This window comes from Mirounga leonina, unplaced genomic scaffold (assembly GCF_011800145.1).
Source record: "Mirounga leonina isolate KUSES-001 unplaced genomic scaffold, KU_Mleo_1.0 Mir_126, whole genome shotgun sequence".
NCBI classification, from domain to species: domain Eukaryota; kingdom Metazoa; phylum Chordata; class Mammalia; order Carnivora; family Phocidae; genus Mirounga; species Mirounga leonina.
This window is the reverse complement of record NW_023270314.1, coordinates 25,322,780-25,336,317: the sequence shown is the minus strand read 5'-3', so window position 1 is coordinate 25,336,317 and position 13,538 is coordinate 25,322,780. Positions and strand designations below refer to the sequence as shown.

The following is a 13,538-nucleotide window of genomic DNA, read 5'->3' as shown; positions in this document are numbered from 1 at the left end:
CGAGGGGATGGTGCGGGGATCGTGGCCACAGAGGAAGGGCTTCCTGGTCTGGACGGGGCGGGGCGGGGGAGGGTGCAGGGGGAGCAGCTGGGCCCTGCAGCTTTCTGCTCACAGAGCCAACCGCCCGCCCTGCCAGCCCTTCACCTCGAGGCCCTCCTGGCTGCACAGCTGCCCCCTGAGCTCCTGGGCAGGGGATCCTTGAACTCACTGCTGCAGCTCCCTTTGGTTTTGACGTCCACGGCCACAGGCTTGAAGCTGTAACTGCTCGAGGCGCCAAAGCCCATGCTGAAGCCAACCCCTGCTGCCGCCGTGCCCGTGCTGCTGATCATAGCTGCAGTGGGCGAGAGAAGACGCGGGGCTGCAGGCCTTCCTGGGGCATCCCGGCCACTCCCTCGAGGCCCTCCCCCGTGGGGACAGAGTCCCTCGCTGGGTACTTCCAGTGTCCTCGGACGTTTCCGGCAGCACGGATCGTTTCTCAAGGATTTGGCCCCATGTATTTGACATTTTCCCGTTAGTCTGTGTCCCTCCACCAGCATCAGACTTGGAGCCTTAGCAGGCTCTGTCCGTGAACTTCCCCCACAGGATGGGCCACATGACCAAAGGCCCTTCACGGAGGCCCCTGGCACTGGCCCCACGGAAGGGGCTGCAGGCCTAGCCCCCCCCTCTCCTGGAGCAGCATGTCGCCTGCACCTGCACCTGCACCGTCTCCAGCTTTTCAGTCTGCAGAAGGTCTGTTAAAGCCGCTTCCACCACCCCGCCCTCAGTCCCTCCGACCGCCCACCCCCCAGTCCCTCTTACTGCAAGCTGGAGCCTTGGTTTTGGTCTGGCCTCAAGAGAAATACAACATGGCCAGTAAGCCTCATTCTTACAAGAGGTTTTTGGATTATACACTGTTGGGTATCCTTTGCTCTTTCTATAGGCTGTACATTGGTATTTCATGGTGCTATTTTTCTCCCATCACTGCTTCTCATCGGTGACTAAAACCAGCCCCCTCTTGCTGCCCTTAAGTCTCTCCTGAACCCTCTCTAGTGTCATGGAATTGGAAGCTCAGACTTCTGGTAGGTGACCACGCACAGAACCCAGGCCTGCAGGTACTTACAGATGCTCACGGAACTGGGATGTTCACCAGACATCCTGGAAAGAAAGAGGAAAAGCAGGTAAACACTCTGTAATGCAGCACTGCATCTCTCCGGGGGCTCACAGAGGTGCCCCTCAGAACGCACACTGCACCCCATCCCAGCCTCCCTTCCTCCCACACACCCCAGCGGGACCTCTGCTGGGAAGGCTCACTTCTCCATCCCTCAGAGTGGCTCCGGGTGATCTGGTGGGTGGGGTCATCGTGGCCCTGCTCGCCTCAGTCACGCCAGTGGTCTCACACAATTAAGACGAACAAGTTCACCTGCTCGCCGGGTCCCAGGCTTTGCCAGAGTGACCTGGCACTTAGCTGACTCCTGGAAGCCATCTTGCCCCTCCCCGCCTCACACCCTTAAGCATGCAGCACAAAGGGCCAGGGAGGCTCTGTTTCTCAAAAGCTGCTGATGTCAAAATTTCCTCTCCCACCTCCTCTTTGGGATTTTTACAACTCAGTCCTTCCTGCAGTCTAACTTTGGTCTTTCCTATTGCACTATGTCAAACCCATTCCCTGTAAGGTTTTACCCAGTAGGACCTGAACAGAACCAAACTGTCTGCCTTCAGTCTTCCTACTAAAGCAGAGAGATAACTGCTTCAGATAAAAGATAATCTGGCCCCGAACCTGCACTCCTCGCCCTCCAGCAGCTTGCGGTAGGTGGCGATCTCCATGTCCAAGGCCAGCTTCGTGCTCATGAGCTCCTGGTACTCGCGCAGCATCCGGGCCAGCTCTTCCTTGGCCTGGTGCAGGGAGGCCTCCAGCTCGTCCAGCTTGGCCCGGGCGTCCTTCAGGGCACAGTTGCCCCGCTGCTCAGCATCGGCAATGGCTGTCTCCAGGTTGGAGCACTAAGGGGCAAATGCATTCAGTGCTTTGAGTCAGAACACAGTTCTGAGATCCTGCTCAGACTACCTCCTCTCATTTGGTCCTGACTGATGGTAAATGCTTTGAGGTCCTCCTAGTTTCTCCACCTCTGGGCATCACTAGCGATGAATCTGTCCTTCTTCTAACTCCAGCCACAGTTCACCTCCGCTCATGCATGGGCACATGAAGATGGCGTTTCCCTCCCTTGGGAGAGAGGAGGAAAGGCACCGAGAAGGGGAGCCTCCTGGGCATGTGGCCCCTGTCCTCTCCCTCCTGGTCTGTAACACTTGCTGCAAGATTCTAATGCCGAAAAGTCTTGGGGTGACTGGCTTAATTATGCCCCACAGTGTAGAGGTTGTCTTAAGAGATCCTGTAAATCGTACACAAAACAAAAACCAAAAAAGAGAGAGAGAGAGAAAGGAGGAGAGTACTAATAAAGTTCCTATTAAGAAAATTTCTGTCCAGGGGCAGCTGGGTGGCTCAGTCGTTAAGCGTCTGCCTTCGGCTCAGGTCATGATCTCGGGGTCCTGGGATCGAGCCCCGCATCAGGCTCCCTGCTCTGTGGGAAGCCTGCTTCTCCCTCTCCCACTCCCCCTGCCTGTGTTCCCTCTCTCGCTGTGTCTCTCTGTGTCAAATAAATAAATAAAAAATCTTTAAAAAAAAATTTCTGTCCAATAAACCTGCCACATGGAGTCTGGCCTCCAAAATTCCACAGAGAATCATGCTACGGGGCAACACCCTCAAAAGATACTTTTGTGAACAGCAGGTCCCACTCGCTTACAGACACCTGCTGTGAGGTGGGAAGGCAACTTGCAGTACAAAGCTGCAGATGGGGCTCTGTGCCGCATCCAGGAGAAGCTGCCAGGGGCTTCTTGAGTCTTTTAATCTTGGGCGTGTGTTCCCATCACTTGGCCAAGGTCTTGGTGGATCTTAATATCTGGCTTCTCTTTTCTGGTGTGTCCCCTTCCTCTGGAGTGAAATTTGCTTCACCCCAAGGAGAGCAGCTGATCCCGAGGCCAGACAGAATTCTAGACTGTTGTCCAGCCGGTGCCACGCCCTCTGCCAGGCAGACCCCTAGCCGTGCAAACACCCACAGTGTTTGGAGTGAGTGGCTCACAGTCTCCGTGGAGACACCTAGGACCCAGCTGTCTGGCCATGGAAGACCATGTCCCATCCTAGGGACTGTGGAGCTCTAATCATTCAGGGGGTGGCCAGACACTCTGTGACCTGAATTCTATCAAACTGTGCTCTGCTCCTTTTCAAATGACCGAGGTCGTGCAGGTGAGCCAGGGAGACTCCTGGGTCTTTTGAATGTGGCGTGAGGTGCAAAGGCATGAAATTGGGACGTCCTTGGAAACAATTATCACATGGATCCTGGGATCACTGAATGCCAAGAGAGTCTGCAGGTGAAACCATGAGCTTCTTTGGTGGAAAGGCCAGAGGGCAGGAAAGCACCTTGGCTTGGGCCCTCAAGAAGAGCTGTGATGGGCACCAAGCATCGAGAGTGACCCCCACTGGCTCCCCATGGAGGACATCTTCCCTGACCTCCCTGGTGGCATTCTGATCACAAAGTCACCTTCTGGTGATTAGCTCACCCAACCGTGAACACGTAGCATTTTATCAGATAAATATAATCAGATACTGAGGGCGGCCTCAAACACCTTGTGTTTTTCGTTCATTTATGCAAAACTTGATTAAATGAAAACACCATGAGTTCCTTTTTAAGTGGTCTTTTTTTCTTTCCACTACCATGAGCCGGGTGCACAGAGGAGAGGATGTGTGTGCGTGTGTATGCGTGCACGTGGTGTATGTGTGTGTGCAGGGCGGGGAGGGGCCCCTGAAGAAGAGGACGAGGGGACAGGGCCACTTGACTTGTCCGGGAAGCTCGGAGCCTTTGTGCCAGGCTCCACAGACTCTGGGAAACTCATGGGCTTGTACGCTTCAAGAACACCGGGGCGACCCATAGTGCACCCAGAGTCACGGGGTCGCTCAGTGCCAGGCCACCACGCACAGCACAGCCATGGGGATGGACAGACACAGAGCAGAGCCCTGGCCAAGCCGAGCGTAGGAGGCTCTCTCTCCTCCCCTCTTCTAAGTTCCACGGCTGGGCTCTCCTTCCTCCGCACGGATCCATCACGTGAAACCTCCAAACGGCTCCTTTTAACCTACTGCATCGGGTCTAAACTCCACTGCCCCGCTTCGAAGGTGACCCTAACCTGCCCGTCCTACACGGTGGTGTCCTGCCGTCTGCCACCCCAGTCATCACGAAACTTCTGCTTAGGGTAGGTGCGTCTCCTCCCTGTACACACGCCATGCAGTATCCACCTTGGACCCCCTGCTCCTGCTGGCTCCCTCACCAGGACCCGTCCCCCTCTTCTTCCCGCCTCACCTCCTACAGGAAGCCTTCGCTGAGATCTTCATTCTGCTCTGGCCACTCAGGACTCCTTAGGGAGGAGGCTGCACAGTGGGTGAAATGGTTCGTCCTTCTATGTGGGTTCAGGCTATTCTCTCCTCATGGATTATACATGCCCTAAAGAGGGGCTGTGTCTTGTTCTTGTTCCATATTTAGTCTCATACCTCTGATGCTCAAAAACCCTGCTAGCTGACTCATTTCATGGAACCCACCTGCTTCTTCACATTCCCTATCTCTGAGCGGATCCTCTGGATCAGGCGGTTGAGCTCTGAGATCTCAGCCTTGGTGAGTTTGAGGTCATCCCCATGCTGGCCTGCGGTGACCTGCAGCTCTTGGGTCTGAGGTTGGGGGATGAGAGAAGAAGAGCACAGGACATTTGGGAATTCACCTCTTAAGGGTGTTGAATGTGGGAGGGGGCAGGGGGTTGACACGCTGTTTTCATTGCCTGAGCAACAAAGGCACAGGGAGGAGAGAGGAAGGGGAAGGGGGGGGGGGGAGAGACCACCCTTCCCTTCTGGACTGGAAGGCCCTGACCCAGCTCAACAGGATCCTCAGGCCCACAAATGTGAAAGCCTCGGTGGAGTTGGAATTTCCTGTCCTCATTTTGACAAAGTGGGAAACGTGAAGAAAAGCCAAGGTGGATGGATGGATTACCCACAGAAACGGTATCAGAGTCTTCCCAGTGTTGTGGCTGGTGTGGCCTCTGCTGTCAGCAAGAGCTAGGGCTAAGGGCTAAGGGCTAAGCCCATATATGCCCCCAACACACGCCAAGACTGTGGATGACCTCCCAGCACCACAGGGAGGCATTTCCACAAGGCGCAACTCCAAGACAAAGGAGGTCTCAACCCAGCCTGATATCCCCATATCCACACGCATGCATGCACACACAGCACACACACATGCACACATGCACGAGGAGAGAGAGGCGGCTGAGGTCACCGGGCCTCCGCACACCTGGCACGCAGCCCACCTTGGTCTGGTACAGCGCCTCGGCCTCAGCCTTGCTCTTCAGGGCAGTCTCCTCGTACTGGGTGCGGACCTCATCAATGATGCTGTCCAGGTCCAGGTCCCGGTTGTTGTCCATGGACAGGATGACGGAGGTGTCGCTGATGTGGGACTGCATCTGAGCGATCTCCTGGAGAACAGTTAGGGAGGTGGAGTCAGTTAGAGGGTCTCCACAAGGGGAGCCCTGGCAAATCCCTCACTGCCCTTCCGCGGTGTTTGAACTCCACCTTCAGCAGAGCCCACAAGCGCCTGCTGGGAGTGAGGTGAATGCATCGGGCTTTCCGCCCCAGCGTGGGACTGTCCTCTCTGTCCTGCACTCAGGACTGTTCCCATCCCTCCCCCACGCTCGACAGCAACGGCCACCCTTCATCCGTAGAATTAAGTCTGAATTCCTCAGGTGGCCTGCAGAGCCTTTCCAGAGTCGCCGACCCCCTTCCCTTCTCCAGGCCCCTCATACGTGACCCAGCTCAGACTGCTCATCCTGCGCCTTCAGGCTGCACCTGGGCCCTTCTCAGCATCCCCCAAGATCTTCCTCATCCTTCCCCAGGAACCTTCCCCGGCAGCTCAGGCAGAATTCACTATACCTTCCTCTGTTCTCATCCACAGGTTGTTTTCCCTACCAGACTGTGACTCCCTGGAGGACGGGAATCAACCCTTCTCCATCATGGCCTCCTCAAAGCCCACACGGAGCTGCCAACCTTTGGTCTACACGTCCATGCAGGCTGAGGGCCAGAAGCCACTCATAGGAGGAGCAGACCACACAGGAGAGCTCAGTGAAATCCTTACCCCTTCATAGAGGCACTTGAAGAATTTGATCTCCTCTGTCAGGGAGTCCACCTTGGCCTGGAGCTCCACCTTGTTCATGTAGGCAGCGTCCACGTCCTGGGGGATCCGGAGAGGAGCTGGCTGCCTTCCCCTGCCCTCCCTCCCTGCCATAAGGAGCCTCGGGTGCCCTACTCTCACCACTCTCCTCACCCTGTGCTTCCCAGGGAGGTCCACTTGCTGAGAGCAAACCAACCAACGGGCAGGGCAAAGGCCATGCCAAAAGTGTGCCGAATGTCTGGATTCCAAGCTGGCCAATTCTGGGAGCAGCATGCATCCCAGGCAAGGGGACTTAGAGGAGCTGGGAAATTAGAACCCCAGTAACCCCTGCCCAAGGGACTGAGTGACCTACAGCCTACCAACATCGCGGTGTCAGGCACTCAGGGAGCCCTCGAGGCTTCTTCCAGCCCTTCCTGCTCCCCTCTTACCTTCTTGAGCACCACAAACTCATTCTCAGCAGCTGTGCGTCTGTTGATCTCCACCTCGTACCTGTGTGCGGCAAAAGAGAGGAGGTGGCGTTGCCATTGGGATAATTCAGTTCTGCAAAGGCTCACTGAGCAGTCAGTGAGCTCCTCCGTGCCAAGAGCTGCATGGCAGTGGCCTACACTCTGGGATTCCGGTACCCTTGGGGCATGCACAGCCTTCCACAGGGGACTTGACAAGAATAGGTTTAAAGGAATCAATGTGCAGCTCCTTAGTTCCCATGTAACCTACCCTACAATGCATCTGCCTGGGAATGCACCTGTGATGGGCTTCCACATCCCTCCTCCCTTTCACAACCACCCCTCCCTTGTGAAAGCAACATTAGTACCTACATTAGTACAGTGCATTAGCCCAGGGCGCAAAACCTCCCAGGCACCAAACAAGTACTATCCCCACCTTCAAGTTGTATGTTCTACTTGTTCTTTATATATATTTCTGTTCCAGGTGAAGTAAGGTCTTAGAAACAGGATGTCTGGATAAGGCTGGGATGTTCCTCACGAAGATACATTGTAGACTAAGGAGATGGAGTATTGATCACTTACAGACCTCACTGTCCCATCTCTTATTATTGTCAAGGAATGTATTACAGGACATTTGTGTAGGGAAATGAAAGAGAGCCCTGGAAAGAAATAATTAGTGCTAGCAAATGGCTTTCTTCTGCATCCTTTAACGTGAGCTATCCTTTTCAGCTTCTTACTGCTTCCTAAGGCATGCCACTGGCTGCCAAGGGGAGAAAAGCCTTGTCAGATGACGGTACAGGTTAGTGACGCGGGTTATTTTAAAAATGCGACTGGAACAGTTTCTGAGACTGCCGGATTGTGTTAGTTGCACTGGATAGAACACACAGAAAACAGTTGATATGATTTATCTCAGATTCCAGGTGTGTTATTTAAAAGATAATTGAATACTTCCTTGTATCAAATTATATTATGATAGAGTTGTTTCTATTATAATTATCATTATCTCTAATTATCTCAGAAAGGATTACATATTTCTTCCTCCTGTTAACAAATAAGAGCATATGCTAGTTGCAGACTAGTTTTTAGCCTACCTTTCTAGTTCATAAAACACACAGAAAAAGTTTGGTCATTATGGCTATCAAATTAATGACATTCATGTGTCATAATTTTTCATCATTTACTTCTAGAGACCAAACACCAGAGCATACACATACACATACACACACATTTATAAAGAAAAACAATGCCTTTTTAGTACTTTTGGCTTTATCAATAACTTGTGATTTACAAAATACATTACGATGCACAATGAAAAGTTAAACCATAACAAAGTGCATGTTAATTTTTATCTTAGAACATAGATGTATTAGTTATATCAAATCTATATCACTTTAATCTTAAATGCTTCCAATAACCTATTATACAAGATGTCACCTCTAGTTTGTTGCTAGGTGGATTTTATAACAGTTCCTAATTCATTTCCTTATTTCATTTCATCCCACAGCAGCCCTATCAAGTAGATTCTATCATTATCATCTCTCAAGTTTATAAGTGAGGCAAAGACTTTTCACAAGGTCACAAAGCTAGTAAAGCTAGGATCCCAATGACATCAGGGAAACAATGCCTTAGATTTGCCTAGCACTTTGGTTCTTTGAAGAGCTGTTAATACATTACTATCAGCATTACCCTCTCAACAGCTCTTTTAGGCGGCAAGGCAGGTGTCAGTCTCTGAATTTTATAAATATTAAAACTGAAGTCCACAGAGGATCAGGAGGCTCAGCCATCATCAACTCAACTGAGTGGTAATTCCAGAATACCTGGCCTTCCAGAGGCAGCACGGCCTTTGGAGGCCTGTGACCTGGACATCTGGGCTGTGCCTGGAAACCCCTCTTTTTTTCCTAGAATTCTGCTCAAAACTCCACTGGGCTGCAATTTCCATCTTAATGCCACTCAATCTCAATTCACACTGTATTCATTTCACTTCCTGGGGGCTCTCTGAAAGTGGTTTTCAAGCCTATCCCCACAATCTGGGTGCTTTCCGAGGTCAGAGACCATGCCACCTCCTCCCTCAGGACTTCATGCAGGACTCAGGGCAGAGTTCCACTTGGGGGTAGTTCAGAATAGGGATGGCCAGGCAGATTGAACGTGGAGCAAGAGAAATCGCTCAGCTCTGACCATCTCTCTACCCCCTTGAATTGTGGAAGAAGTTATCTTTCCCTAGAAATCCTGGCACCTGGAAGCAAACTTCCAAAATGTCAGATCACACTGAGCCAGGATGTGTCATATTCTCCTCACTGGCTCAAACTGGGGAGAAATTACTTCTGGTTCCAAGTACATTTTCAATCATTCTCTTTAATGGTGGGATTCAGCAGCACAGATATACCTCAACATGAAAAACATTGTTAAAACTCTTATTTGCTTAGCTTTAGGATTTGTTCTGGGATTGGTGTCATGGCTCATGTTCTAGGTACTCCCATGGAAGACCTCACGCAGGAGGAGCTACAAAGCCATCTGCGTTGTCCATCTGGTTTTGAAACAACTCTCCTGTCCCCATTTCTCCATTTCCAACGTTAAAAGTTGGGCACACCTTTTCCTAGACAATTCAGGGCACCACTCTGGATAGATCTTTTCTCTTCCGAAGTCTCAACCTGTCTGGATCTCCCTCCCTCCCCTATGGAAAAAGAAATTAACAAATGTTATCAGCAAAGGATGGAAAAAGGCAAAAATGCTGACTCTAAATCAAAACCTCATCCGTAATCAAGACCCTCCAGTGGCAGATTCTCTGCCTCTCCACTCACCTCTTCTTATAGTCCTCCACCAAATCCTGCATGTTCCTCAGCTCTGAGTCCAGCCTCACCCTGTCGCCTGTCTGTGTCTCCAGCTGCTTCTGCAGGTTGCTGATGTAGCCCTTGTAAATGGGCTCCAGGTTCTTCCTGCAATTGTTCAGGTCCAGCTGCTGTAGCAGGTTCCACTTGGTCTCCAGCACCTGGTTCTGCTGCTCCAGGAACCGCACCTGGGACCCGAAGGTGGTCATAGCCCAGAATCCCCATGCTGTTGCCTCTCAACAGTGGGGAGTGGGCCCCCAAAATCAGACACAGTCATCCTACGGTGGGAGGCAGGAAACAGCAAGCCTCATCCGAGAATGGATTCAGCCAGGGGGACATGCCTATCTGGGTCTCCAAGACAAGAAACAAGATTCAGTCTAAAAGAAATCAAAGAAGTAGGTTTAAGCAATGCTGTAAATGCCACCGTGAGTTATCACGTGATGGAGGTAGCTTCTTTTGTCATAAATGCAGGTGTTTTCAGAGTGAAGGAAGATGGGAAGCAAGGGAGAAACAGTGATGGGGGAATGGCATGGAAAGTCACTCTGGTGGTTAACCTGTCCTCTCTTATGTGCAACCTCAATTGCTCTTGGTTGGTTGGTTTGGTTTTCATTTCAAAGTGGGCTGGTTATCACATCTTTACAAGGTTCCTGCATACTTGACCAAAGGTCTCACACGTTTGGACTCAAAAACTTCAAGCCTCTGCTACACGCTAGCCTTCCTCTTCTTCCTTTTCTCTGGCTTGAGGGAGAGAAGGAAACATGAGGGGGAAGAACAGATTCTGAAGAGGAAAATGAGCCCTGTCTCCTGGGATAGCAATTCTGTTTCTTCCACTCCTGCCCCCTCGCCTCCAACTACCTCCCTTCCTCTTCCCGAGCACAGGGGTGAGGCACACAGTCTGCTGTTGCTGTTTATCAACTTGGGGGCATGTTTCTTAGCCTCCTTCTGTCTTGGTTTCCTCATCTGCAAGGCAGAATGATAACAGAATCATGGGTCATGTGTTGATATATGAGAACCCCTTAGGACAGCACCAGGCACTGAGTAATGTCAGCTATCATCCGGGTTATGTCCCCTGTGACTCATGGGTCCAGATCTTCTGCCCCGGCTTGGACACAGAAGCCTATTCCTTCTCTCCTCTCCACCCTTCTGGGTCACTGCCTCTGAGTCACCAGGGACATCTTCCCTTTTACCCCCTGCATGTCCCTCTCCCCACAGACACACACAAAACGCACACGCGTAACTCGACAGGCCCTCCTTCTCAATCTTCTCTCCTCAGCCCCACCCTTCAATTTTCTGGTCCTTTTCTCTCATCTCCTCTAGAAACCTTCCTGGCTTCTACCGCCAGCCCACTTCCTACCTTTTAAGTCCTTCCCCTTCACCAAGCATCATGTCTTGTGATACTCCCAGGTCAGTGTCCCTCTGGTGCTCCTGTCCTGGATATGTGTCCCCATCTCCTTGTCTGCTATTGAGAACTCTCAGAGGGCCATTCCACACGTCTCCTCCCTCTGGAGCACCCCCTTCCAGCCCAGGGCCTTGTCCCCAAAGGGAAAACTGAAGCACTGTTCCAGCCCTTTATAAACATCCAAATCATCCTCCCATCCTCATGTGGGGTAAAAGCCACTGTTGTGCCCATTTTACAGATGAGCAAAGGGAAGCTCAGAAAAGGTAACCAGCTCGCCCAAGTTTTCGCGTGGCTGTCAGTGGCAGATCGAGCACCCCTGGGCACCCTGGCCCATGCGGGGCCAAACGGATGCCTGAGGACCCACCTTGTCGATGAAGGCGGCGAATCTGTTGTTCAGCGCCTTGATCTGCTCCCGCTCCTGGGCGCGCACCTTCTGGATCTCGGGGTCCAGCTCCACATTGAGGGGGGCCAGGAGGCTCTTGTTGACGGTGACCTGAGCGATGCCGCCGGGCGGGCACACGGACGGACACGCGGGCCCCAGCCCGGCGCTGCCGAAGATGGTGCCCACGAAGCCGCCCAGCCGGCCGCCGCCCGACGAGCCCGAGCAGCGGCCCAGCGCGTAGGCGCCGCCCGGCCCGGCCGCCGCGCACAGGGCCAAGCGCCGGCCGCCCCCCAGGCTGAAGAGGCTCCTGCTGCCGAAGGCGGCCGTGCCCTTGACGCCGGCCCGGAACGAGGCGGAGCTGGCGCTGACCCGGCGCGAGATGACGGCCGAGCAGCCGCTGAGGCCCGGACGCTCGCCGGCGGGGCGGTGGTGCACCTGGCGGCTCATGCTGCGGGGACGGGCTGCGGGGCGCGACCGGAGGCGGGACGGGGGCGCAGAGGGCGGCTCTGCTGGCCTGCCTCGCTCGCCCCTAACCCCTTAAATAGCCGGCTGCGGGCAGCCTAATTTGTAGGTCGCGCACATCTATTAGCCACACGGGGCCTCTCGGGTTCTCCGTTTAGGAAATTACCACCCCTCCCTGAGATTTTTGTCTGTCCCACCCTGAACGCCCCATGAATCCCCTATAAAATGGCCCTGAAACCTGCATTTGCTTTGCTTACCTCCTGCATTATAATAATTTGGCTACCTTATCTCCACTTGCTGCCCTCCAATTACTGGGGTTATCAGGGCCAAGATCCGTGGTAAAGCTTCCAGTGGGTCTGGCTGGGGGTGGGGGAGACACCCCGATGAGGTGGAGGGGTGTGGTACAAGGGAGCAGACGTCCAGGTCAGTTCTGTTTCAGAAAGACAGGAATGGGATTAAAAATATTCCGACTTCTGGATGAGGACGGCTCTGTCCTGAGTACTGGAAGGAAGTCCCAGAGGGTAGAGACTTCTGGCCTATCTGCAAGGAATTCTCAATCTGTTGAGGAAGACCAGACACAGTGAGGGAGTTAAGGCCAGTGAGAGCCGGGTCGGGGGCGGGGGCGGTAGGGGTGGGCAGGGGTTCTTTGGGCCAGAGCTAATGGAGTTCTCCAGAAAAACATTTCTGGAATAAAAGTGAGGGAGATAGTAACTGGGAAGAAGGGAAGGGGGCAGGAGGAGATGGTATAGGAAGATGATCTTTCATGAGGTTTGAGTTTTTTTCTTGTTCTTTTTCTTTAATTGCAGAAGAGGATCGTTCATCCCATCCAAGGAACCCCTGATCAGGACATTTGCTACCCTGGCATTTCTGATTCTGGATCAAAATGTGACTGAGTATTAAGAACAAGTTGAGAAGGGCCAAGGAAGATGCCTCCAATCTGAAAAATCAAGAACTAGATTCTCGAACTTCATTCCAAATAAGCTCAGGAGTATCTTTTCTGATCTAACCCAATTTCCTTTTCCAACTTCAGTTGTTTTAATTCTCCTCTTCTGTCAGAAGAGCTCCATCCCATACTGCTCTTCTGGTACGCAGGCAGCATCCTATTTCATCACTCTTATTTCTCAGTCTGTCTGAGTCCTGGGTGTGTGTCCCATTTCCACCAACAGATTAATAGGTGCCTGGGTTAACCCTTCCCTCCCCTGCTCAGCCCCAGCCTCGGCACCAGGGACATTCAGGATGAGTGTGAAACAGACTGGTGCTTAGGACGAGGCTCATCGCTGTCCCTCAGTTATACCCTGGGGCCTGGGCTCCCCTTAGAGCCCTCCTGGGGTGGCCAGATGGCACCTGGGGGTAATTAAGTGACACGGTCTCCGCTGGAACCAATCACAGAGCGTAATACCAGCCAAGGTGTTTACCCCACAGGGAACGAGGCTGTAGGGGCATTGGTGAGTGATAGAGATGGCAGCAGCCACAGATGAACAGATAGAAGAGTCTGGAATGTCCCGGGTGGGAAAGAGGGTGGGCTCTCTATGCTGCTTCAGGGGAGACACTGTGGTCCATTCCCTCTGGAGAGGGGAGAGGCAACGTCAGTGAAGCTGGGTGACCAGCGGGCCCCTCAAGAAGCTCAAGGTTATGCTTCCCATTATTTCATGAGGTTGCTTCCTACGCCCCATAAATTTAGCCCGTTTTTTACCCACAAGCACGAGAGAGAGTTTATTAACTCTGGTCCTTGAGAAGAGAAAAGTGGGGAAGTATTTAAATTGAAACAGGAGAAACTTATATAGGATTGCCTTTCAA

General features: G+C 52.6%; 1 protein-coding gene across 2 annotated transcripts; it reads right to left on the bottom strand.

Moving 5' to 3' along the window:
• Positions 1-140: 140 nt before the first annotated feature.
• On the bottom strand, positions 141-11,726 carry KRT72 (keratin 72). Of its 2 annotated transcripts, XM_035002017.1 has the most exons (9): positions 11,262-11,726; positions 9,472-9,686; positions 6,659-6,719; positions 6,195-6,290; positions 5,374-5,538; positions 4,616-4,741; positions 1,754-1,974; positions 1,100-1,134; positions 141-331 (listed from the first exon to the last, which is right to left on the bottom strand). In XM_035002017.1, exons 1-9 carry the CDS (start codon positions 11,724-11,726, stop codon positions 141-143), a joined length of 1,575 nt encoding a protein of 524 aa, XP_034857908.1. The 2 variants fall into 2 exon arrangements, with proteins under 2 accessions (XP_034857908.1, XP_034857909.1); XM_035002018.1 differs by lacking the exon at positions 4,616-4,741.
• Positions 11,727-13,538: the final 1,812 nt, after the last annotated feature.

Bases quoted from the DNA above. Each gene is read 5' to 3' on its own strand.
- KRT72 (XM_035002017.1), bottom strand. From the start codon at position 11,726: ATGAGCCGCCAGGTGCACCACCGCCCCGCCGGCGAGCGTCCGGGCCTC. The intron at 5,539-6,194 runs GTAAGGATTTCA...ACTGTTCTCCAG, and splicing joins TCAAGTGCCTCTATGAAGGG to GAGATCGCTCAGATGCAGTC. The intron at 332-1,099 runs GTAAGTACCTGC...CGCCCACTGCAG, and splicing joins TCCCAGTTCCGTGAGCATCT to CTATGATCAGCAGCACGGGC.